Here is a 26,623-nt window from a genome sequence, read left to right on the forward strand (position 1 = left end):
AATTTGAGTGATTGCCTCTCTCAATCACTGCAACATATCATCAAAGCAGTTAATAAAATCCGAAACAGCTCTTTAAATAACAGATTATTTAATCAGCTGTGTATTGCTGATGATGAAGATTTCAACCGATTGCTATTTCACACAGAAGAGCGTTGGTTATCAAGAGGTAACTGTCTGACTCGATTTTACAATCTGTTTGACTCTGTAATAGAGCTCTTGGAAAACAAAGACAAATGATTGCACGACAACCTCATCACATCAAAGAATGATATTACGAACTCGACAGACCTGTATAAATTATTCACTGATGTCCATCTCCAACTTCAAGGTTATGATTGAATTTGATTAATATGAAAAATGTCATTGCTGCTTTTGTAGCCAAATTGCTCTTATACAAGAATAATATCGGCAGACGTGAATTTCGCAATTTCCCTAATTTGTCAGCAGTATCCTTCAACAACGACGACTTGCTTGTTTACTGCCAACATTTGGAGAACCTCAACAGTGATTTTGCAGAACGATTCCAGGACATTTTAAAATTGGAAATACCGGACTGGGTGTTGGATCCTTTTTCAAATGTCAACACAGCAGAATCACCCCAGCCGGAAGAACTCATAGAACTGATAACGAACGAGGAAATAAAAACAAAATTCAAAAATGGATACCAAGAATTTTGGCTACAAAATCCAATCCCCCAATTGTACCCTGTATTATGGTCCATCGATCAACAATTTTTGATAGCATTCCCATCATCGTATTTGTGTGAACGTAGATTTAGTGCTGTGACAACATTGCTAACTTAAAAGAGAAATCGGTTGCAGATAACCGAACGCGGTGACTTACGGCTGTTTTTGAGTAAATTCGAGTCGAGTCGAGTTAAAAATCATCAAATTCATCCTTCACATTATATTAGTTTCAACATTCAAATGGAAATGTTTGTTCATCATGAATAAAAGTTTTCGTAATAATAAAAAATGTTGTGTTACATTACAGAAAGTGTTATTTTCACATGACACACATAATTTAATTATTAAAATAAGGACTGCGTTCGAGATGTAGTAAAGTAAAACATTGAAGGGGCGCTAGAAAATAATTAATTCCCGAAGTGGGCGGCAGAAAAAATAAGTTTGAGAACCTCTGACCTAGCAGATAATAAGCATGAAAAGAAGATGAAATGAGAGAAAAATTTGAACATCAGTAGCATTCACCAAGAGGGTCAAGATAGGTAGAGTCAAAAATGAGTACGTTTGAAATTTCGAGGTGGAAAGACAGTTTTGTGATAGAACGAATATCCCAGACTGATCTGTCACCATCATTTGTAAAGGATAAAGAAGGCAAGGTTGTATCGATGCTGACAAAATTCACTCACAAAAAGTCATGAAGCAGCAAAAAGACACGATAAGCTGGCCTAACAAAAGTCATCATCATTATTAGTTATTTCCTGATGATGCTAACTTGGTCAGCGAAACGTGTGTCAAGAGACAGCATTTTTGTTCTGGTGGAAAAAAAATATCTTCGATAGATTCATTTCAGGCCAGAGGTTCCAAATTCTACTTGAAAAGACTCGTGATAACATATGGAGGTCTTTGGTCTGGTAACCAAATATGACCCAAACAATTAGGGAGGAAGACAATAGTGGGCCGTACCTTATTGAAATGCCGAGTATGTAAACGGATGCAAAACCAAACATTGGACGGAATCTGGAATATAATGTGCAGATACAAATTCACTTTATAGTTTCCTCTTCATAATGAATGAACAGCTGATGGGTGTACCAGACAGGAATCATCAATTGCCTGTATGAACTTCGACAAGCTGGTGGGGTATCAAAATAATTGGTAAAGAAACAGAACGGGAAATAAATGAAAAAACACAAATGGTTTATAGAAAATAATATTGAATGCAGAAGAATATAACAAACATCCAATAAAGAACCGCAAATCCATAATTCTGCGATATTTTCTGAAGAAAGTGAAGAAAGTCAGACAGCTCCCAAATAAAAATAGAAAACCTGAAGTGTTTTTGCTTTTGTCACTTCTTCACAGTTGCCGTTCAACTCTTCCGAAACAGTTACGATCTACCAATCTGAAGGAGGATTCATTTTACTCATTCACTAATCATACTAATCTGCGCCTTCGGATTACAACAGCCATAACCCATCAGTTTCCTCATCAATTCCAAGAAATACACTTCACTCAATTCCCCCAAATTGCATCATCCTAATTCAGCTCGACTAGCACTTTCTGAATAGTCTACTAGCCATTCATTAACACCTTCTACATTTCAAATCAAGTGAACGCGATTTGATCGCTTCAGCATCGCTGACTCCGTTCATTTGTTCTCCCCGACTCGGCTAAATGGAATTTGGGCCAATGTCAGTTGAGAAACTTGATAGAAATTACTCATCGATTTTCTTACCGTTGACTGGATCTTTTCCACAGAATTAACTGTAAATGTCCTCGGTACTTCTGAGACAAACGAATATCTGGAATGGATATATTAAATCCAGCAGCTTTCATTTGTTAGATCTGGATGGAAATAGCTTTGACCGAAACCTTGTACATCTTTGTTATTTCATGGTACAATAAAATATAAATTATCTAGCGGATTTTACTTTTGGTAGCACAGTTTCATTGCAGTGAAATCCCCTAAACTAAATGATTTTTTTATAGAGGTATAGAACTTTAAGTTGGCAACACTTTTTCAACTGACAGCCATTTTGTCAGCTGTCAAGTGATTTATATTTAGTTTGGTTTGGCATTTCAACATGAATAGACTGATGGCTAAACAACGCTTCCGAATTATGCAAATTTACTTTCAAAATCGTGGTTATGTTCGAAATACGTATCGCGCACTACGTCCATTTCACGGTCAGTATAGTCGTCCATCAGAGCAATTAATGTAGTATAATGTCCATATTCGCTGTATACCAGTAAGCGAAGCTTAAGGGGTAAGCTCGCTTAATGCTTCAGTTTTGTATGCACCGTATCAACTAACGCCTTTAAGTTCCCTTGAATGTAAGCGGCCAAATTCGGTGGCTTTATACAGTGCGGTCCATGTGTATGGAATAAATTCATTTTTAGCGTTATTATGTACTATGTGAAAAAACCTGAATCAGGTCGATTTTCATTCTCAATTTGACAATTTACGGTATGAAAATATTATCCTTCTCCAGAAAGACGTACAATACAGGAAATGGCAGTGACTAACAGTTTCTAGAGGGGTATTATGGATGACATAATAGAGAAGAAGAAGTTTAGGTAAAGAATGAACGAAATCTCGACTTTCAGAAAGGACAAAAACCAAGATAAATATATCTCAGTTCCATACCACCAATATACGAGGAACTTTGGAAAGATTTTCTTTGGAAAGAAGATAGATATACTATATAGCTTGTTAAAATAAAACAAAATAATGTTGTTGGGTTTACTGATCACTACATAAGGACACATTGCAAACATAAATTAGGCAATATTGTGAAATTAATTTTTATATAGCTGAAAATTGTTTTATATAAACATATATTGTAAAATAATAGAGAAGGCAAATTTGTAAAATTAATTTAGGTTGGTATACCTGTATGGGTGGTACGCCTGGATGGTTTACCTGTATGGGAAGCCTATATAGCATAAATAGGTTAGCTCGCAGTAGTTTCTAGTTTTAATCTTCCTCTTTGAAGATGATCACTTGGTGATCGAAACACGTGTCGAGGTGTTAAAAATAATGATTTGGTGTTGGGAAAAAACTCCAGAAATATTCATGTCTCTAGGTATCGAAAAACTTTACGTAGAATGAAGATAATAATGACACATAATATTTAGAATGTATTTTTCAATGTACTTTACAATTAAATTAAATGTTTAAAATGACCACCATTAACTTCTTGACAATAACCGAGGCGATTTTGGAATTCTCATTTTGTATGACCTCGGGGGTTATTTTGTTAATTTCTTCCGTTATCCTAACTTTTAAATCAGCAATATTGTTTGGTCTATCAAAATATACTCCAGATTTCAAATAACCCCATAAGAAGTAATCGAGAGGAGTCAAATCGGGGGATCTAGCCGGCCATTCGATCGTTCCACGTTTTCCAATCCACCTATTGGGAAAAATCTCGTTTAAATAATTTCTAACTGTACGTGCAAAATGCGGTGGAGCTCCGTCTTTTTGGTAGTAAATTGGGAAGATTAATATCAGGAAAATGTATTTGTATTGTAGGCACTGAAAAGTTAATCAAAAATTCTAGATAAACCTCACCATTAACAGTGCCCTCAAAAAAATAAGGGCCAATCATTTTACTGTTAATGATACCAGCCCAAACGTTGGCTTTTTTAGGATATTGAGTATGAGACGCACACATCCAGTGAGGATTTTCTCTGCTTCAATATCTGCAGTTCTGTCTGTTAACTGTTCCGTTTAAATGAAACGTCGCTTCATCAGAAAACACTATTTTGTTTATGAACTGCAAATCTGCGTTCATTCTGTCCATCATCAATTCATAGAATTCTTGCCTACTATCAGGATCATCTTCATATAACTCCTGAACCAACTGAACTCTGTAAGGGTGGTATTTTTCTTTATGCAAAACTCTCAAAATAGATGATCATTGTCGGCGGCAAGTTCTCGAGTTGTCTTATACGGATTTTCCTCAATCTCTAGAAGTACATCTAACTTTTTTTCATCAGTAAATTGAACATTTCTACCTGGTTCTCCAATATTTTTTACATGTCCAGTTTCACAAAACTTTTTTTCAATTTTGCTAACTGTAGACTGCGACACGTGTTGACCAAGGTATTTATTATTAAAAATTTCACAAACCTCCTTTTGAGTTCTTGTTTTATTACCACAACCAACCATAATTAAAATGTTTTTCCTTTGAGTCTCGGACAAATATGCCATAATTAAATTTAATACACCCACAAATATTATACTGACGTCTTTTAGTAACCTCAAATACCTAAATGACAGCAGCCTACTAGATTCATATCAATTGTTTATTTGGCTTTTTGTCTAATATTTTAGTATCTTCAAAGATTTTTTCCAGGATTCAAGGTTAGTAAGGAGCGTGTTACAGGGATGGTCTGTTTAATAGATCAGGTTTTTGTCAAGAAGTGAATAATGGTGGTCATTTTGAACATTTAATTTAATTGTAAAAATCAATTTTCTCAGTTATGATTGCACCAAACTCAAAAAACTTCATATTGCTGAACAGAGGACTAAAATCCCTTTCCAACAAGGTGCCACACGACCCCCTTTGCTATTTAAAATTTTCGAGGGGGTGCTAATAATTTAGAACGGGTGCTGGAGGGGAATAATATTTTCATACTGTAAATTGTCAATTCAAGAATAAAAATCGACCTGTTTCAGGTTTTTTCCACATAGTACATAATAACGCTAAAAATTAATTTATTCCATACATATGGACATATGAACTGTATGTAAAGGCAAGCTCATGTAGACATCATAACCTCACTTATTATTCTTTAGTTTTTGAAATGATGCAATTGTCATTTTGCTCAAATGTTTTATCAAACGGACTTGTGAAATTAAAAGCAGTTGTTGCAGAATGATGGAACTAGAAGATGAAATCATGCTGGAAGGCGATAATGGCATCTTACACATCATTGATTTTGGATATCTGCGAAGAATTTTTGGAGGCCCAACTATTTCGAGGAGATGGATGATATAGCCTTTTATAGAAGATTCGGACTGACCAAGCTGGCAACAATATATTATATGCTGGAGCTCATAGAAGAAGCTGTAGAATTCGAAAACGATTTGTGAAAAAACTTTCTATTGCTTTTACTTTTTTTTAATACAATTACATAAGATATAACTAACCACATGTAAAATAGCAAATGTATAAATGGTTTTATAATATTACTATTGTTCAGCAGAGCTGGCCATCGGCCAAGATGCAGATAGTCCTGAGTAGAACATTTCTCTCTCTGTAGGTGGTCATTTAGATCTTATTTTGCAGTACAGGGGATGATGATGATTGAATTGCAAAAATTAATTCTACGTTGAGGTAAATTTTGGAACTCTTACTTTTTCATTCATTTCGCTAGTAATAGATATGAAAATTCACTAGCAAGTATGTTCTTTCGTCTGATTCTGATACTTTCGACAGGGTAAAAGTAAATCATCGAAAACCCAATTTTTATTAAATTCGCCTAACATTCGGTTCTCATAAATTGAGAATTTACGCGCAAACAGTAATTATCCCCGAAAAGATACAACGTTGCCAAGTTATTTTAGCGCATGGGTAAGCTACGTTTATTATTCTGTGGTACATACCGCAAACATTTAAGCTTGGCTTGAGTTTTAAGCGGGCTTACGCAAGCTTTGCTTTACAGAGAAAACGGCGAATACGGGCTTTAATGATAATGCGTATCCACAGAGACGTTGTACAGTGCGTACAGAAGAAGTAATTGCTGCTGTTGAGCATTGCATAGAGGAAGACCCGAATCAGTCTATCCGCCATCGTGCACAGAAATTAGATATGTGTCCATCCACTTCATGAAAGATTTTGCGGAAAGATCTTGGTTTGTGTGCTTACAAAATCCAACTCGTGCAAGAATTGAAGCTACACGATCACCTAGCAAGGGCGCAGTATTTGTGAATGGGCTCACACCAAGATTGCCGTTGATCCCGATTTTCAAAAGCAAATTTTATTTAGTGAATACGTCAATAAACAAAATTGCCGTATTTGGAGTTATGATAATCCTCAAGTGTAGATTGAGACACCGTTACATCCAGAAAAACTGACTATTTGGTATCATTGGTTCGTATTTCTTTAGAAGTATGGAGCCATAATTACTGTCTATTTCGTTCATAAATTGAACAACCATGATGTGCAGGAGCTGTTTCACGTGTGGAACCCGTGAATTGGCCTCCAAGATCGTGCGATTTAACACCACTAGACTCTTTTCTGTGAGGATGTTTGAAGTCGCTACTCTATGCCAATAAGCATGAAACGATTGACCACTTGAAGGACAAAATTCGCCGCGTTATTGCCGATATACGGCCACAGTCATGGAAAGTTTGACCTCCAGATTAGACTACGTCCGAGCCAGCCGTGGCGGTCATATGCCAGAAGTCACATTCAAGTTATAATGCCAGAAGAATAAAGTGAATTTCATGTCAATTCAAAAATTCATCTTCGTTTATTTCATTTCAAAATTCTAAACTTCTATAAAAAACACCCTTTACTTCGCTAGAATGACTCACTGTCGATTTTGTTGACCCCATGTGCAGCTCATAACATGGTTCTCCTCTTCAATCTGGAGAATTGCTTAACCTCAGTGTAGAGGATCATTTGAATTCCATCTGTATCCAAACAGAACACTTCACTATTAGTGTCATGGAAAATGATGGAGAAAACAGGAAAATGATGGAGAAACATTGGAATATTAGTTAGAAGTTTTAGGTAAAGTGTTTGGTTGTATTGCCAGTGTAGCAGATTGGCAAACTGTTCTGACAATAAAATTCAATCAGAAACTGCACTTGTGAACAGTTCGTTTTCAAAAAAGGCTGATTTTTCCAAATGTATGAAATATAGTATCGTCACAACTCACTTCTGTTGTTTTATATGAATCGCAAGAGAACTTTCCTTCAAAGTTTCTCACAAATGTCAGTTGTTGATGATTCATCTACTTTTGGAATACGGAACCGTTTTAGAGTCTGGCTTCTGCCAGATACTTCTAATTTTTATTAACACTTCTTGTAGATTATTTCGGTGGTGTTTTTATCATAATTTCGTCATGAAAGAGACAAGTCAAGTGAATCTAGAATAAAAAAAATACTTCTGTCAAATTTCTACTAAGTTAATTATTTGTCACGCACGATTTCGGTTTGTTAGACCATTCTCAAATAACTCTAGTTATTTCTATCAAAATCGTTTTCCATAAGCTCCTGAGTACGTATCATTTTTTAGGGATGCATTTTATTTTCTTTCAATATGTTTACTATCGATGTATGGCTTACATTGAATGAAGTGGATGCATGTCTACTCGATGTATGTGGGTTTTCCTCAAACTCAAGCATCAATATCTAATTTGAGTTCAATACTCATTGCATTGGCAAATGCTTCTTTTATCTGCTCCACATGTCCGAGCTCGCGAAATTGTTTCTCTATTTTGCTTATTGTTTCTTGACATATGGGCGGTAAATTAGGAAATTTCTCACGAAATAGGCGGGCTACTTCCTATTGCGCTTGGGTTTTATCTCCGTTAACAATCATTTGTAAAACTGTCATGCATTTCTCTTAATCTAACCATTTGTCAGACTTGAAGTTAACAAACTTCATCCTTGAATTAAAATACTGACAACTAATGTTGTAACATGCAAAATAAGTTAACAGGGCGTTTTAAACTAAAGTTGCCACGAAATTTTTCAACAGTTTTTTAAAGGATACCATCTAAAAAGAACATTGCTATGGTTTTTGCTTACTTTCTTATTATCAATACCTCAACATGAAATAAGTTTTGAGTATATTGCGATAAGTGTTGAATGTATTTTATCGAAATTCGGTAACCACATGATTGTAATTTATTTTATTTAAATTGTTGCAATAAACTTGAAAGCGATAACATTTTTGAATAGAGAATGGAGATACCTCTCAAACGATATATCACAAGCCTATACTTCTCATTTAAAAACTTGGGGGTTGTACCTGTCAACCGACGGGGGTTGAAGATAAAGGTAGCGTTTTTTCGTTGAACTATGTCAAATTATAATTTAAATTTGACGTGTTTCAGCATTTTGTTAAAATATGAAATAATGAATTTATTCCATTTTGCTTTTACACACTGTATAGGCCTTCTAAGCCTTCGTATCATTTTGTTTTCAATTTAAAGAAAATATTCTGTACTCAACCAACTCATTCCATATCCATATTTTCTTTGTACAACAAAATCGAAATATGCATCAAAAATTTCATTTTGTTTATTCTCATCGGAAATAAACATACGCTGGCAAGTTCTGGACGCGTTTCTATTTGAAATCCGCAACCCCTATAAGAGCCGAGCCAGATCGATTTATATTCCCAAACACAATTTCCCCGAAACTTCAAATCATCCGCTTTGCTACAGCAAACATCGAGAGGTAAAACGTTAACAACGTTCCCAACATACCCGGAGCTCGCAAATACTCACCCGACGAGATGAACTTTGAAATCAGACAGCAACGAGTACTCCCCAGGGACCATCCTCACACCCACAATGTTTACTGATGCCGCTTGATTGCGTTCCTGTGCAAGGAGTCCGCGGACGCCCGCTACACCGCAGGACTTCGGAAGGCATTCTCCTAGATTCAGCTGGCGCGTCTGCAAAAAAGTTCCGAACTATCGTTAGATTTAAGAGGAGTGTAAAGTTGCTTTGCTGGTCCAGTGGCTGCTTGGTAAGTCATTCAGTGTGATAGGAATATAGTGCAGGAAAAATGGGCAGGGAAAGAGCAAGAATACTTTCCATATGAACATGCAAATGATTCAAATCACGTGATATGTAATGATAATATAGACATTTGAGTATAATAGTCCAAGATCCTAGAGCCGTAAGACACAACTTATTTTCTAAAGCATATAAATTTCGGTTCACAATAGTTTCTTGTGTACTTTTTAATACCTGAATGTTTGTGAAGCTTGCCCGGTGACACCTGCGCAGGTACCAAGTGAGAAAGGTAACTAAAAATCAGAGTTACTTAACTTAAATTCGTATGGCTGATTTTTATAGACGTTTTCCATGGCCAAAACTTTTATCAGGCGCTTTAAAGCTCTAAGAAAAATAAATGAACTTAATGTATTTTTAAATGTCTGATTTTTTAATATGTTATTAGGATAACAATGTTATATTTAATCAGTCAGACAAACTGCAATGACCAAACATCCCCTAAACACAAACAATAAACGCTGACGCAACTAGGAAACTAACTGGTATAATGCATTTCACCAATTCATTTTCTGCACGTCAACTTTGGGTCCGGAGCCATGATGTCAGTCTACAAGGATTTAGGTTTGCAAAAAGAGCAAGACGTTTCGGCCGAGCTCACAAATCATGCTATAAAAACTAATATTAAACAGTTGCAAACATTTATCGAAACTTTTGATTCATTCATAAATCCATTCGACCCACAAGTGTCAAAAGATCTTTTAATCAACTTGGTTCCGGGTAAAGTCCGTAGAGAAATTTTTGGTCAATATTGATGGTGACGCTAAACGTTAAACGTTTATCTCAGAGTGTGAATTGGATATAAGCAGGTTTAAAAAATGTATTTTGAAAACACCACTGGAAAACTTTACACTGGATTATTCAAGAAAAAAGAAAACGGAAGTAGGTGGTAAAGTGCAAGAGGTACGGATTCAAAGAGATCTTTTTGGACGTATACTTCGAATATCTATAGATCATAAAGTAGATATGGCCAAAATTCTATGTCATTCTATTAGTCCAGTGCCATTATCCATGTGCCATTTTGATGGAGCCATTTGTAAAACTCAAAAATCGACCTTGATGAAGTCCTTAGAAAAAGGTTTAGAGCACAATCCACCTGATCGAACAGATGTTTTATTAATTGATGGTTTTTTTTACTACACACCATGAAAAATGTCCCAAAAACTTTTGGAGCTATTTCGAAAAAAATGCTACCAATGGTGACTCAACTTAAAGCGACAAGATACGACGTTATTTTTGATCAATACTTCTCTTCTTCGATTAAAGATTATGGAAGATCTCTCCGCCAAGAATCTACACAATTCGATTTTAATATTGCTGGCCCCGATCAAGTTAGACCGTCTGATTTGTTGAAAGAATTAAAAAACGTCCATTTTGAACAGACTCTCGTGGATTTCTTCATTCAACATTAGGCATCTGATGAAATAGTACCATTTATCGAAAATAAACTGATATATATAAATTTCAAACAATGTCATTCTTACTTCATTGAAAATAATACAGTTATATCAAGTGTAGATGACAATTTATCGTGTCCAGAACATGAAGAAGCTGTATAAAATCATTTATCATTTCTGTAATATAGACGCTCAAGCAAATTTTGTTATTAGATGTTCCGATACTGATATTGCGGTAATTATGTTGGGACATATGCATATTTAAAAAAATTATGATTCGAATGTGTGGTTATACACAGGTACTGGAAATAACCAATGATACATTAATTTAACAAAAATTACGATAATTTGGGACCGTCTTTGTGTAGAAGTTTGCCAGGATTTAACGCATTGACTGGATGTGATTTCAATCCCGCCTTTTTTAAAAAAGGTAAACAAAGACCATTTAATGTAACGAAGAAAAAACATGAATATCAGCGAGCTTCTCGCTCTTCACTCTATCCATAAAAGTCCCACGAGTAGCTAGGAAAAGAAGGCCAATCACACGTTACCGCAACAAGGCAATGCTACGACGAGAGGGCGCCTGGTATCTCGAAGGTTCCGTAGAGACAGCTGATAGGCTGTTATTCATCCTTACCTTAGGATTATATCGGATTATAACAGATATGAAACAGTGAAAATATTACAAAAACACCCACTGATATTCTCGATCTGAATAGTGATCAATCTACTTCCCCAAAGTAGAAAATTTTCGTTCAATTCAACTGAACTTGCAGTTCTTGCCGTTTCCGAGATAGCAATAATGGGAGCAGCTAAAGAGAACGGCCTGTATATCACAGCATTTTCTAAATGCTGTAAAGTCTGACTGATCTAAAGTCAGTCAGTTATAAACTTCCTGCATCAAATAACCCAACAGAAAAAAAACAATGGCATTGAATTAGATGATCGGGGTAGCCAGTAATAATTCTAATCGCGTCCTACAACTTTACTTCTGAACATTTGATCAAATCATTGCTTTACCGCAATAGCTTGGTGTATTGGTGCACCATCAATCTGGTACCGTACCTATTGTCTGTTAATAATAAGATTTTAAAGATGGCACTGTGTATACAGGGTGTTCCTTAAACACATGCTAATATTTAAGGAGGTGATTCTCAGACCTATTTTAAGGAAAAAACGTCCGATGGACGAATGTCCTAAACGCCTTAACTTTTGAGATACAGGGTGGCAAAGTTTTCAAAAATAATCAGTTTTTTAATAATAACTGACACAATTTTGTAGACATCTTTGACATATTTGGTACATATGTTCCATGCCTCAAGGCACATTTTCTGATGTACAATTTTCTTAATTTTCTCTGCCAGTGGCGTACGTACGAGTTTTGAAATGTATATTTTTGGCGAAAAAAATACTACGCCACTGCTTTATCTTGAATTAAAAATTATTTTTGAAATCTCCATATATTTTTAAGCACATTTGATCTGTTGGGTTTTCTTTGTCCGACGCATGGTTTTCGCTCAAAAAAATAAAAATCGCGTTACTTAAGGATAAATTCCTTAAAAATCTGATGCGGTATCGTGCATCGACTGAAAGCAAACTAAGAGATCAGATTTGTTGCGAAATAATTGAGAATCTAAAAGGTATTTGTTTGTTGTCAGATGCACTGTTCTCAATCAAAATTACGTCATAACGCAGCACCGCTTAATAATTTTTGAAAACATAAATTTAGTTATCCTGGAATAAATGACGTGTAGCAGAATTTATTTACTGCACCTCTTGGAAATATGGAGTTTGTCGATATGTGATTTCTTTTAAAGATAAAAAGCAGAAAAAACAGCGTACCCACCATAGCAATAAAAAACGAATTCTCTGTATGTACAAACGTCAGTAGCTAATATTGATGTTGGTTTAAAGTAAGGTGTTGGTGTTAAAAACTGTCACAGCGCGTTTCGATTAATTTTGAAGTGTTATTGAAGTTATTTTGGTAGTCAGCTGTTTTTCTGAATATCAGTAAATATGGTAAATTATACGAATGCGGAAATGGCGCAAATGCATTACGTATATGGCCTTGCCGATGGTAATGCAACAGAAGCCAGGCGCATTCATCAGGAAATATATCCTAATCGTGCCTTACCGAAGCTTCTCAAATATTCATCGTCGACTTGGGAAAACTGGTAGTTTCAAGAAAGGGACTCCGGAAGGTAGACCTCGTGTAGTAAGAACTCCTGAAATTGAGGAAGCGGTGCTGCAAGAAATTGAGGAACATCCTGAGACGAGTACGAGGAAGATCGCTAGAACTCTGGATATTTGTCATCAAATTGTTTGGCGTACTTTGGTTATTTTTTGTTATACCCATACCATATTTCAAGAGTGCAGGCATTACTCCCCAGAGATTTTCCACAGCGTGTGAACTTCAGTCAGTGGTATCTACAAAGTATTGCACTAAATCCGCAGTTTGAGACACAAATTTTGTTCACATACGAAGCAAATTTTTCTCGGAATGCCATTCAAAATTTCCATAACAATCATGTGTGGGCTGAAGAAAATCTCCATGCAATAACCCAAACCCATTCCCAACACCAAGTTTCGGTTAATGTATGGGCAGGAATTATAGGTGATCATCTAATAGTCCCATTTTTTCTATCAGGACGCCTTGATGGTCGTTCTTATTTACACTTTCTCGAAGAAGACTTACCTGGGTTATTGGAAGATATGCCACTTCCGTTAAGGAATCGAATATGGTACATGCACGATGGCGCCCCTGCTCATTTCAGTGTAATTGTCCGAAACCATTTAAATACAGTTTATCCTAATCGTTGGATAGGTCGCGGAGGACCTCAGCAATGGCCAGCAAGTTCCCCCGATCTCAACAGTTTAGATTTTTTTTTTTATTGGGTCACCTTAAAACTCTTGTGTATAAAACTCCCGGTAATATTTTAGAAGATTTAAGAGAGCGAGTAGTTGCCTCGTGTGAAACTATACGAAATACGCCGGGAATATTTGAACGGGTGCGTAATTCCATGCGTAGAAGGGCGGAAGCATGCATACTAAGTGCAGGTGGCCACTTCCAACAATTTTTATAATCAGTTTTGGTGTTATTACTAATTAACAAATTTGTGCTATTCGTTTAGACTTACTGTCACAAAATAAAATAAAACAAGTTTTTGTGAAAAATTTATTTTTTTGCAGATTATGTTTTCAAACATTATTAGGGAATTGGTAATGCGTTATGAAGCAATTTTCAGATTCTCATTCATTTTAGAATTGATATAATTTCTTAATTTGCTTTCTGTCGATTTTTATTTTTTTGAGTGAAAATCATGCGTCGGACAAAGAAATACCAGGAGATCAAATTTTCTCAAAAATAAATGAGGATTTTAAAAATGATTTGATTTTGAAAAGAAAGTATTGGCGTAGTACTTTTTCCCCAAAAATATTCAATTCGAAACCCGTAGGGATGCCACTGTTTGAAAAAATACAAATTTGTGTACATCAGAAAAGGCGCCTTGAGGCATGGAACATATGTACCGAATATGTCAAAGATGTCTACAAAATTATCTCAGTTATTATTAAAAAACTGATTATTTTTGAAAACTTTGCCACCCTGTATCTCAAAAGTTAAGGCGTTTAGGACATACGTCCATAGTAAGTTTTTTTCTTAAAAAGGGTCTAAGAATTACCTCCTTAAATATTAGCATGTGTTTAAGGAACACCCTGTATAAACAATTCATCTCCAAAGAGCAGAACAAATTTTCAATGAATTAGCCCATTAAACCGAATATAAACTAAACCCATTGACTTGTTCAGTTCCATCATCCATGAACTATTTTTTCCCACTGCCGATTCATATTCATCCCCACATTTGCACTTGCAGCACGTCTTTAACCGCTATCGGAATCACATTTCCCTTCCTGCGAAGGTTTAGCGGCATTTTCTCTCCATACGTGACAAATTTCCAATCCCTCACCTGAGTTTGTCAAAGTACTTCTCAAGGTTTATGTTCTCCTGGACGAAAAGCGATCCGTGCGTCTTCGAATGGAGTTACATCCCATAGGCGCATCTTCCGGGAGTGTCGCAAGCGCACAACTTTCAACTTCAACTCTCATATAGAAATGATTTTCAGATATGTGAATTCACAAGCCTGGGATGTGATATCATGTAGCTTCACAATTTTTTTCTTAAATGATAATCAGTAGATTATGTGTGGTGTGTTGTTGAAAGGGGTTTGGATCAAGTGGCAGAAGTCTCCACGTAAATGTATTATGTTTATGATCTGCTTAGCCAGATAACTAAACCATCAATACATTCATCCAGTCCAGAGTTGATATCAACTTTTGTGTGGCGATAAAGTCATTCTGGCTTCATCCATTATAATAATCAACTTACTAGAAACAGGTAATTGACATAAAATCCCTTCAAATACCATTGAGTTTATTATGTTCCTATTGAAAAGAATTCTTCCAGTGATGCATTCCAAATCATTCAAAAACTGGAAAAAGGCAACCAATATCGATTGAAAAATATCACACTATTACGGCCCCTTATAGACTCTCTGAAGTATTCGAATATACTTTTCTGGAACGCCTTTGTTCATTCTAAAATGAACTTTCCATACTGAATCAATTGCAGCATGGATTTCGTTTCCGAAAATAAAAAATATGGCAATGTTTTCAAATAAATAAAATCACAGAATATGTTAACGGAGGGGAATGCCCAGCCGTGTACCTTTGTGATTCAACTAGGGCTTCTCATTAGGTTATACATAATAAACTTACCTCAAATTTAGAAATATATGGTGTAATGAGGGTTTCTCCCAGTTGGCCGACTTTATTTTTGAAAGTAGAAAATAATTCGTGTCAACACAAGTCAATAGAATGGATGAAATTCAATTCTAAGTATAGATACTAAGAAATCAAAGTGGGTGTACCACAAGTTTCAACAATTGGTCCTGCATTGTTTATCCTCTATGATAAATGATATTTAATCAGTAGTTACTGGAGGTCATTATACCGCTTATGCAGGTGATTTTCCAATAGTTATGGCTGCACCAGATACAACGATATTATGAAAATATTTGTGCCAAAATGGTAAGCCCGATATCAAATTACTTCAATAACAATTATTCATTCTTCAATGCAGATTAAACAGAAGTTATTTGTATTCGCCATTGGTAAAATACAGTGAAAAACATATATTTCATTATGAACAAATACTAATGACAATGTAAAATTAATGCAGTTTAATACATAATGCACCAAGAGATGGTGTTAGTTGTTCGAAAAATATCACGGTATTAGAGAGAGAGAGAGAATATACTTTATTGTCATAAGATTGATCTTGTGGACAAAGTTGCACTTAATCTATAATGCAATTATATGTAACAACAAAGTGCATTTATTTTCACTCATACATAAAATCAGTTTATATATATATATATATATATATATATATATATATATGATGTGTTGTTTTTCCGGGTGTTCATCCGTTGTGTACTATTCGATAGTCGACGTTTCGCCATCATCTCAGATGGCATTATCAAGACGAGTTACTGCTTCGCTTCGAGAGGTGTAACTGATGTTAGGTTCTTCTTGTGGTGTTTTTATATGGTTTCGCTTGCGTAAGTTGTATGGAAAGTTGTATGGAAAGGAGCACTTAACAACGCCCGCCTCAAACCAACCCTGTGGAAAAGATATGTAGACGACATATTCATCATCTGGCCCCACGGAAAACAAGAACTAGACCGGTTTGTGACCTACCTGAACAACATCCATCCCCGCATCCAGTTCACTACCGAAAGAGAGGAGAACAGGCAGCTACCTTTCCTAGACCTACTCATAACACGAAAACCAACTGGCAACTTGGGTTATACAGTTTACCGAAAACCCACACACACCAACCGCTACCTACAAGCAGCATCACACCACCACCCTACCCAGCTACAATCCGTAGCCAACACGTTAATATCCCGCAGTTTCCGCCTAACAGAACCAACAAACAGGGCAACAGAATTGGGGGAGACAACAAAGGCTCTGCGACAAAATGGCTACGGACCAAAGATCATTCAAAAGGCCATCGACAGACAAAGAAGAACCAAAAAAACATCCCCTAGATCGACAGAAGACTGTTCTTCAACCAAACTGTTCTTCATTGATGATTTTATGTTTTGACAGAAATACAGTTATCCTCAGCTTGACTAGTTTTTCAAGTTTTCCTAATGTGGAAATTAGGGAAATAGGCCGATAATGCGAGGGGTAGAAAGTACACAATCTATAAATCATATGTTTCCAAGTTTGAAGACGCTGCTTTGTTTAGCATTTGTTTGGCGACCGTCAATAGCGAACATTTTCGGTGAAATTGTGAAAATAGGAAAATTGGTCATAGTTATGTGATACGATACTTTTATACTTTTAGGTAAATGATTGTGAATATACAGACCCATAATTGTTGGTGCATTGTCAGAGACCTCATATTTTGTGAATGGAATGTGGCAATTTTTTCTTTGGTATGTATTTACGGAGTCAAACAAATTTTTGTCTATTTTTAAAAATAAAGACGGATAATTCATAAATATAGACACAGACATGAGGGTCGAAGTTCTACAATGTTTGAAAATGTCCCTACAGGGATGTGTACCAGGAACTCTAGCTAGTATTCTTACTATTCTTTTTTGTATGGAAAAAACTTTTTTTGCCAAAGTAGAATTTCCCCACGAACATATTCCAAACCTAATTCGTGACACTTTGAGATTCCAGAACATGAAAGATACAGAATTCAATCTTTTCATTAAGTTCGTACAGTGACCTTTCCAGCTTACTTATCCAAAAGTCAATGGATACATCAACACTCATCTTAATTCTGAGAGGATCGCATTTTCTTTGATAGCTATGAAATCGTATAAATTGGATTTTATGAGAAAATTTGTATTGCACCAGTCCTGCATCAGTTCTAGAGCTTTTTCTGTATCTTTTTGCATGTTAAATTCGTTTTTTTGTGAATTTATCAATGACGTGTCGTCTGCTTTCATTGTTACATGAACTCCTTTCAATAATTTATCCACGTCGTTACGATACAATATGAATAAAATAGGTCCCAGGATCGATCCTTGTGGTACACAAATATTAATGGCTTTACTCTTTGAATTGACGAAACCAACCCTTTCAGATTGTATATTTGGAATACATACGTACGTACGTACTGATGACGGTGTTTCAAAAAAGGGGAAATCCATTCTAATGTTACACCTCGTAATCCATAATCATACAATTTTGATGTCAACTCATTATGATTCAGTCGAATGACTTGCTGAGGTCACGAAAAATCCCAGCAGGGCACTCGCCTGTCTCAATGAACTCTATGACCTTTATAAGTACTTACCACAGGGGTTGCCTTTCTATTGAGATTGATTCTAATTTTAGCCACATAAAAATGTACTGGAAACGGAGGAACTTCAGTGTTTGTGTCAAGATTGGCTAGCTCCTGGCATGAGGATTTGGATCCTAACCAATAATCATTTCCAAAGAAGAAGTGACTTGAATATCTTCCAGAAGCATCGAACACTGAAAAACACAATATAACTAGGTAGAGAGTGATTAGTTAAAAGATATATTACATGATTTAGGTGATAGGTTGTTGAATTAAAAAAATTAGGTTCTGTGAAAACATATTTCCACAAAAACCACGAAAATGATTCATTTGAAATAATTGAGCATCATCAGGATCATTAATTTTCTTAAGATAAGATCGTGATGATTTCAACTTTTCAAATTACTTCTCATTGAATATTCAACTGGAAATCAAAAAATAGAAACTGCTTCTCCAACATTTTTTCAGAAAGTAATTCACCATTCACTAATATATTTTACGACTTATACTTCTCCATTTTCATCCAAAAAACGTAGAAAAATACAGAAGAAAGGACGGAAGTTATTAAGTTCCCTAAATTTTTTTTCAGATATAAAGTGAAACAAAATGTTTATCTAAAACAATCACTCTCAAACATATACATACTGAATTGTATGGAAATCACCTTTTTTATTCAGTCACTACTTAAGAAAAAGTGATTTCCGTGTTTCCACGAATTATACGGTAATCATCTTTTCTATTTAGTCAGTGCTTCAGTAAGAAAAAGTGATTTTTGTGCAATACAATATTTCTGTTTGACAGTAATTGTTTCAAATGGTCTTTTTACTTTCAATTTGCATCTGAAAACATGTGGCCCTTCAAAATATTCGTCAGGATCAATCAAAGATGCCAAAAGACAATTTTTCAGGAAGTATTACATTTGAGTTACAATAAAATGGACGACTAATCGATTTTGAGTTTGACAAACGAAGTTTTCGAAAAATGTTCATCAATAGCCGAAGCATCCTGAGAATGAACAGATGATAGTAATGAAAACAATATTGAGATTCTTGATATGGGAATGTAGAATCAGGAAAATATCATATTCAGTGCGGAAAATAAAAAAATTATGAAGTAGTTCATTAATGCTGTGCTGAGTTTTGACAAAAAAAGTAAATCCTTTGAATTCCTTTAAAACATAATTCTAGAAACTAGTCGTCTATTCACTGAGTATATTCTAATCTGCAATCCATCTACCATCTGGAAAAAGTTTAGAGGATTTAAATCTGGCGATCGAGCAGGCCAATACACCGTACTTCCTCTTCCTATCCAACGTTTTGGATATACTGTATATGAGTGATTGTATACATCAATGCTAAAATGGGCTGTTGCAGCATCATGCATGAATCAGAAGTATTATATCAGCTGTGGAGAAATTTCTATCTGTAATAAATTGAGCTGAGGGTAGCCTGTTAGTGGTTGTGTTAGGAAATATGGACCGATTAAATAATTATCAAATACACCAAGTCATACATTCACTGATAACTGAGCTCCAAATATTTCATGTGGACTTTTTTTAGCCCTGAGGAGATTGTTATGGAAGTGTCGTAAACACTGTCGTCCAACATCAGCCTCGTCAATGAACAACATGCTAAAATATCAAGTATTTGGGAAATTTGATGAAGAATCCACTGGCAGAAGTAGACTAGGTAGTAGAGTTCTCACACGTTGAAAATGAAATAGATACAATTGTTGTTTCTTCAGTATTCTAAATACAGTGAAGTTGCGCAAGTTCAATATGTTAGCAAGTTCTCGAGTTTTAAGGCAATGCAAAAATAATTCATTTTCAAAGCAAACTTCAACACGTCGTTTCTAGGAAAATAAAGTATTTGTGGGCAAAAGTTGTATAGCAAACGATCATTATTTTTACGTACAGAATCACCCCCTGAAGATTGTCGCACTCATTGACATTGATACACTCTGTATATTTGATTTATTATGACTATGTAGAACATCATAAATTGAGTCACATATTTATAAATATGTGGTTTTTCAAAATGATGGACCTGTACGTTAAGGAGTTATTGGCCATGTTACAATTGCGCACGACTGGTATAAACCTCGAAGTGGGAATGGGTCAATTTAGGCTAAGCCTATGGCGAGAAGCGCTTACTGCGCAACCTCTGCTGCAGGCAGCCAGCGATGCAATTGAACCCAGGTTTGTGTTCAATAAACCCTACAAAATACAAATTAAACAGAACACAGTCAGATGCTACAAATGCCATAAGCATATATGCAGACGGCTCAAAAACCAAAGAAAGCTCAGGATGTGAAGTGTACTCCAGATCACTAAGCCTAAGGACTAAGTAAGGAATGGAAAAAATGCCAGCGTGGTTCAAACAGAACTGGCTGGTATCTTAATCGCCACAAAAGGAATAACCAGGAAAGGAATTTCTGGCAAAAACATAACAATCTGTACTGATAGTAGACAAGCCTTATTAGTCTTGAACAGACAACGCGTTACCTCAGGGCTAGTACTAGAGTGCCACCAAGATTTAGCCAAAGCATCGGTGGATAATAAAAATATCATGAAGTGGGTTAAAGGACACGACAAGAATAAAGGTAATCGCATTGCCGACTCTTTAGCCAAGGAAGTAGCCGAACTAAGAATTTTAGGACCCAGTGACACCTACGGCCTGATGAATTCCACAATTGCGGAACTAGCCAAACGTCACACCTATGCTCAATCTCTAAAGAGATGCGATAGAATCAGAGGATCAATTTTTCCAGGATCACCCTAAGAAGCTGGCGCCGAAGAAATATCTGGCGAAGACCAGAAAAAATCTACGCTCAACATTAGGATTTTTGACTGGCATCTGTCAACTAAGAAAACACCTCCATAATATGGGGCTAGTGAACACACTTCTCTGCAGGATGTGTGAACAGGAAGATGAAACTGTCAGGCATGTCCTATGCGAGTGTCCGGAGTTATCATCAATAAGAGAGTGTGTGTTCGGCGAGCCTTGGTCTACACCTGCCGATATAAAGCAGTGACCTGCCCACCTTCCTGGGAAGGACAGGATGGACGATGACCTAGGAGGACAACTCCTCGGGAGGGTGCACAATGGGTCACATGTGGCCTAAGTGCTGTGGGCCTACACTCACCCTCCCCTACAGATACAGATACAGATGTTATGGTATCAGACATCATCAGGGGTATCTACGTTGACTTCGAGGTATAACTTTCGTCCTCGCAGTCAACGCACATACCACTGAAGATGTATGTAGCAAACGAAACGTTTGGTACTTCAGGTTTCATTCGACAACGGCCTGTATTTATTTGATGTTATTTGATTTTTGACGAAGATATTATGTACATGTAGTTATGTAATTAGTAGAGCATACACAGAAACGAAGAGTAAGACATATACCTAGCTTTAAATCATCCCTTTTAAGGATTATTCTGCATCCTTTCAATCTCAACACATTCCCAAAACTTGAATTGCATAAGAAAGGTATTCCAATAAATCGTCATCAAACCTTAGATGATAAAAATCAATATTCATTTTTATTCAATCTTTAATGACAATTGTGCTTTCAGATATTCAACTTATGATTTCTGTATGATAATATTTTGGAAAGCGGTACACCGAACTAGCCTATCACGTTACGCGATAATTTTACTTAATTAGGTAATCAATGTACCAGCGCGAGATCCACATGATTCAAGCAATTATCACATCTAACTGCAGCATTAAAGTGAAAGTACTCACTTTTCACCGCCCAGGAAGTTGTGTTGGCTAGTTCCCTCAAATAAGTGATCGTGTCATCTTTGCATTTCTGGTTATCGACCTCTCCTAGATGGTCTCGCCACTTGTGGTGATCGTAAATCCTCGAAAACCACTGAATTTGAGAAACGTTTTCAAAATTGTCCTGGTTCAGCAACGGCTGTACCTCATTCTCGGCAACTGGAAACTGAATACCATTGGATAAGTACGATAAATCTGACGAGTTGTAGGTATATTTTACTGTAGTCGGATCAGAAGAAGACCCCGAGGCACACCATATCACTGTCACCCCGATAAACACTACGAACTGGGACATCATGCTGGAGAAACTGCTGGTGGCGATTTTTGTAGTTTTTTATGTCAGTCCAAACATCTTCGTCTGCAGCTGCGACTCGGGCCACTTGTTGGTACTAACGGTACTGTTATCACATACTTCTTCGACTTTCGATTTCGGTACATTGACGGCTAAGTGCGCCGGTAGAATTGCAAGGATTTCCCCACTGCAATGACCACTTGCACTGCTGCAGTTGTCGACCGATGCAATAGAGAAAGGTGTAAGGTTTGGCGAGACTAATTCCGTCTTAGCCAATTGGACTTTTTAAAGATTATTTACAATAGTTGTTTACTGTTCTATTTATGATGTAATAAGTATGAGGAATGTGAAACATCGTACCATGTTACTACAGACTCTCATTACGGTCAGATGATTTGATGTACAGTCTGGTACACCAGAAAAATAGCTTCTTTCCGCTTAGGAAAAATTAATAGGATGGAACGTCGCGGAGTTTATTGAAGTATGTTAACTCAAAATGCGTGCGTTGAAATTTGTGACTCAACCATATCAAGTACAAGTGTATAATACATATAATACAAGTACCTACTCATTTACTCAAAACTGAAGTTATTATATCTTCTTAAAGATATTTTTTGTGAAGAACTCAATACTTTTTACTGATTTTTTGACTATATAACCTTTCACAATCGGAAAAATGAACAAGGCTAAATCGGCAGAGAATCTGCTGACGTGTCAAACTGAAAAGTTCAGCCCAAAAAATCATTCCATAATATAAACCACCGATGAGTCCAATTAGTTAGTAACTTGTACTCATAAATGTTGCCTACAAATCAATTGAAAAAACTTGAACTTCTATACTTAGATTTCTTGAGTGATTGACGTTGTGGAAAACGGTCTTTTTCCGTTTTCAAAACCCATAGTTTACTTTGAAATTTTTGCCTCAAACTGTAAATAGCTTTAATTCTTGTGACACACGCTGTCTGTTCAGAAAATATGGTGAATTTTCATTTTCCCCAAAAATCGTTTATTCATTCATCAATTTCTATTTCGTCCCGCTCAGAGTAGTCCCTCTCCGATATGATACACCTGTGCCAGCGTTATTTTCAAACCTCAATCGTCGCAAAACGTCATCCTTCCATGGGCCTCCTCAATCGTGGGAACAGGAAAAAGTCGCAGGAGGACAGATCTGGTGAATACGGTGGCTTTTTTGGTATTGGCTCTCCTGGGTTCTTTCATTGGGACGATTGAACTTTGGTTTCGATATCATAACCATATAACCATGATTCGTCAACAGTTATGACACTTTCAAGCAAATCTGGTTCGCTGTTAACGTCATTCAACAATTCATTAGGCATGCTCATGCTACGGATTTTTTAGTCGATATTCAGCAATTTCAGAAAGAACTTCGATGTCGCACATTTCATGCCCAAAATTTAGGAAAAAATTGCATGACATGAGCTGACATCCTCAGCGACTTCTCTAAGTGAGTCGCCGATTCTCCATCACAATGTTCTTCACTTTCTCAACATTTTCGTTGATGGTTTATGTGCTAGGGCGACCAGGACGAGCGTCACCATTCACATCTTCTCGACCCTCTGTGAAAAGCTGGTACCACTTATAAACATTTTTCTGACGCAGAGTACAATCACGGTGTGGCACTGTCAACATATATAGTGTTTTTGAGCATTCAGTTTCATTTTTCACACGAAGTTCGATGCAAATTATTCAAGCCATTTCAGTCAATAGCAGAAAATCGCTGAACACGCAAAATACTTTTAACTTTTATGTCTCTCACCGACAAACTAAACATGCTAAACAGCTGAAAATGTCACTCCTCACATTAAAATTGTTTTCCGATTGAATTAAATAAAATGAGTAATAAGTCAATGTATAATTAGTTGACGTTTCGAAAAGTTATCTGTTTCGATTTCCACCTCGACTACGAATATTGCAATTTTCACGTTACATAATTGTTATTTCCCCCTCTTACATAACAATAAGTGAATATCAATTTATTCATTGAGAGAAATTCTCAATACGAGTGTAGTGGTGCCAATAAGCATGAATGAAATTCATTGCCAACATCATTATGTTATAATTTCCAATAGAATATTCATATAATTCTACTTACTCTTCTTCATTCCGTAAAAAATAATGAAATTCAAAGAAATATTTAAAGAACGTGATTTGATTAGCCGAAAATTATAAACTATAACGACAAATTTTGTAGCCAAGAGGCATTTTTCCGCAAACTAATTTTTCTTTGATCATATACCTACATATCTTTTTTCAAGAATAACAAACGTAATATGTTGTGAAAAGTTCGTTATAAAGTGACATTTTAACGGTTTAGTTGGTTTCCTTGAGTTTTACAGCGCCATCTTACGACAATGAACTTCTGGAATTTTGTAGAAAGTTTAGCTGAATTTAGCTGAATATTTATAGCTTTCAGCTAACTGAACCCTAGAGCAGTAGATAATTCAGGATTGGTAGGATTCAATTGCATTTGGAACGTTTTGTATAGAAAATAGTGGCTATTACTTCGGGTTCATATCTTTTACGGAGGTCTGGAATTATATAAATATTTTTCAATACATTTTCACCGATATCTATTCGGACTTATTTTTTCATATTTCAATATGAAGAAAACGAAACAGCTCCATCTGAACAAACATCTTCCTAAAAAATTCATTCTGAAAAATAGTCAGTAATTTAGATTTCAAACTGGAAAACTAAATATTTATTGAGCGTAACAAGTATATACAAATACATACTTCATCATGGAGTGTTTTCTAGAATTGAGGATAGGAAATAAAGAACAAAAATAGTTATTGAAACTCAATTCCTAAGAAATATAAATTGTGATTCAGTTCATTCAACCGTAGTTATATCATTTAAAAAATTGGCATTTTTGCAAGTCGAATTGAAAGGACTACGGAATTGAAGTAAGCAATTTAGCTTGGTAGTACTAAAGTTGAAACAGGGAGCTGAAGAGAATGGTCAAAGTATTTTATTGTGAAAATTATTTCAAACAAATGATTTCGAAAACATAATACATAAGCTAATCCCAATAACAATAAAACTGTTAAAAATGAAATATTTCAACTGGTTTTTTTTCACTATTCTTTGACACAGCCACAGACTTGATTCTCCCAGTTACAGGTACAGCATGACTTAAGAACATGAACTGATCAACGAGCCTGGACAAAATAATCTTCAGGATTATAGTTTTCATCAAGTTCGTCCACGATATCGTCATAATCACGATTCGTAATATCCTGCCAGATATTTTCAATATTAGGCACATCAGGGTTGTCGTTGGAGTTTTCTTTAATGCTTATACTTCTGTTGGAAGTGAATAGGGTCGCGTTGTCATAAGTATCACTGCTGACTATTGCTTCAATCAAAACCTTCATCTGCTTCTGGTTGACCGGGCCGAAATAGCTACACTTTTTGTTAACGCCCAAGTGTTTCCGCTTGGACAGCAATTTGAAAAATTTGCAGGAATATATCTTCACTCCACTGAAATGTAGGTTATTCAGGTACTTACAGCTAGTCAGTAATCGGCACAAGGATTTACTGAGAACTGTTGGCATTTTTCGTTTAGCACGGGTGTTCTCGACTTTCAAGCTCTGGAGGTTTTTGCTGAACTTCGAAGCAACCTGTGCAATCATATTAATGTCATCTCTTTCTTCCAGAATCAACTCCTTCAGTAATGGAGAATGCTTTAGCCAGTCGCATAGTACTTTGGAAGGTACCTCACCTTTTGCTGTGATTTTTTTCCAGAGAACTGGACTGGAAGTAAGTAGGTACCATCTTTTGCAAACACATCTAGCGATTCTGTACAATTCTTCGTTGTTGAGGAAGGAAAATATGTGGAGCAGTATCTCGTCTGGCAATATTGCTGAATAATCTAAATTTCTTAAGCGTTTACAGGGGATAACCTCATATTTAAAGTCTGTGGCAGTTGTATTTGTCCGTTTTCGCAATGAACTTTCCGTTGGTGGATTCATATTGTTTGGGGATTGCCGGTTTTACTAAAATTTGACAGCGATGGGAGGAATCTGAAGCTACTTGACATGATGTGACGTTCGATGGTATGGGTATTTCGTCTCGTTGTCATAGAGATAAAGGTTTGAGTATATTACGAGTATATTAGGAGTTGACACTAACGTTCAAACGTGCAATTTCATTTTCGAAGTGCTATATTGGCATCATTGGGACCAGAAGATCAGAATTTGTATTCTTCTTAGTTGTATGTTCCAATTTGAAAGGCGAGGCTATCAGGTTCAGGGTCACCAGGGGCTGCCCTCAAGGTTGGGTACTATCTCCCCTTCTGTGGTCGCTCCTATT

General features: G+C 36.1%; 2 protein-coding genes and 1 long non-coding RNA gene across 4 annotated transcripts in view; 1 reads left to right on the forward strand and 2 right to left on the reverse strand.

Moving 5' to 3' along the window:
- LOC111517446 (nose resistant to fluoxetine protein 6) overlaps nucleotides 1–22,533 on the reverse strand; it is a 38,624-nt gene extending 16,091 nt beyond the window's left edge. Inside the window, exons 1-4 of one of the 2 annotated variants that reach the window (XM_023173618.2) lie at nucleotides 22,217–22,532; nucleotides 21,961–22,162; nucleotides 18,221–18,402; nucleotides 9,156–9,325 (exon numbers count right to left, since the gene is read on the reverse strand). In XM_023173618.2, coding sequence (XP_023029386.2) covers nucleotides 9,156–9,325; nucleotides 18,221–18,402; nucleotides 21,961–22,162; nucleotides 22,217–22,294 — 632 coding nt within the window. In that variant the 5' untranslated portion in view covers nucleotides 22,295–22,532. Of the gene's footprint in view, nucleotides 1–9,155; nucleotides 9,326–18,220; nucleotides 18,403–21,960 lie in introns of both variants that reach the window. The other variant, XM_023173609.2, reaches the window with a different exon arrangement.
- LOC141485681 (uncharacterized) lies at nucleotides 2,766–5,883 on the forward strand. Its single transcript, XR_012467344.1, has 2 exons — nucleotides 2,766–2,950; nucleotides 5,557–5,883. It is a non-coding gene; the product is annotated as an uncharacterized lncRNA (long non-coding RNA).
- A 2,725-nt stretch (nucleotides 22,534–25,258) lies between the features above and the next one.
- Nucleotides 25,259–26,373, reverse strand: LOC141485696 (uncharacterized). Its single transcript, XM_074182976.1, has one exon. The coding sequence runs from the start codon at nucleotides 26,281–26,283 to the stop codon at nucleotides 25,462–25,464; it is 822 nt and encodes a 273-aa protein (XP_074039077.1). The 5' UTR covers nucleotides 26,284–26,373; the 3' UTR covers nucleotides 25,259–25,461.
- Between the last annotated feature and the right edge of the window lie 250 nt (nucleotides 26,374–26,623).

Source organism: Leptinotarsa decemlineata, unplaced genomic scaffold (assembly GCF_025532065.1).
Source record: "Leptinotarsa decemlineata unplaced genomic scaffold, Ldec_3_MD MMD2_tig00026330_RagTag_RagTag, whole genome shotgun sequence".
Lineage (NCBI taxonomy): Eukaryota > Metazoa > Arthropoda > Insecta > Coleoptera > Chrysomelidae > Leptinotarsa > Leptinotarsa decemlineata.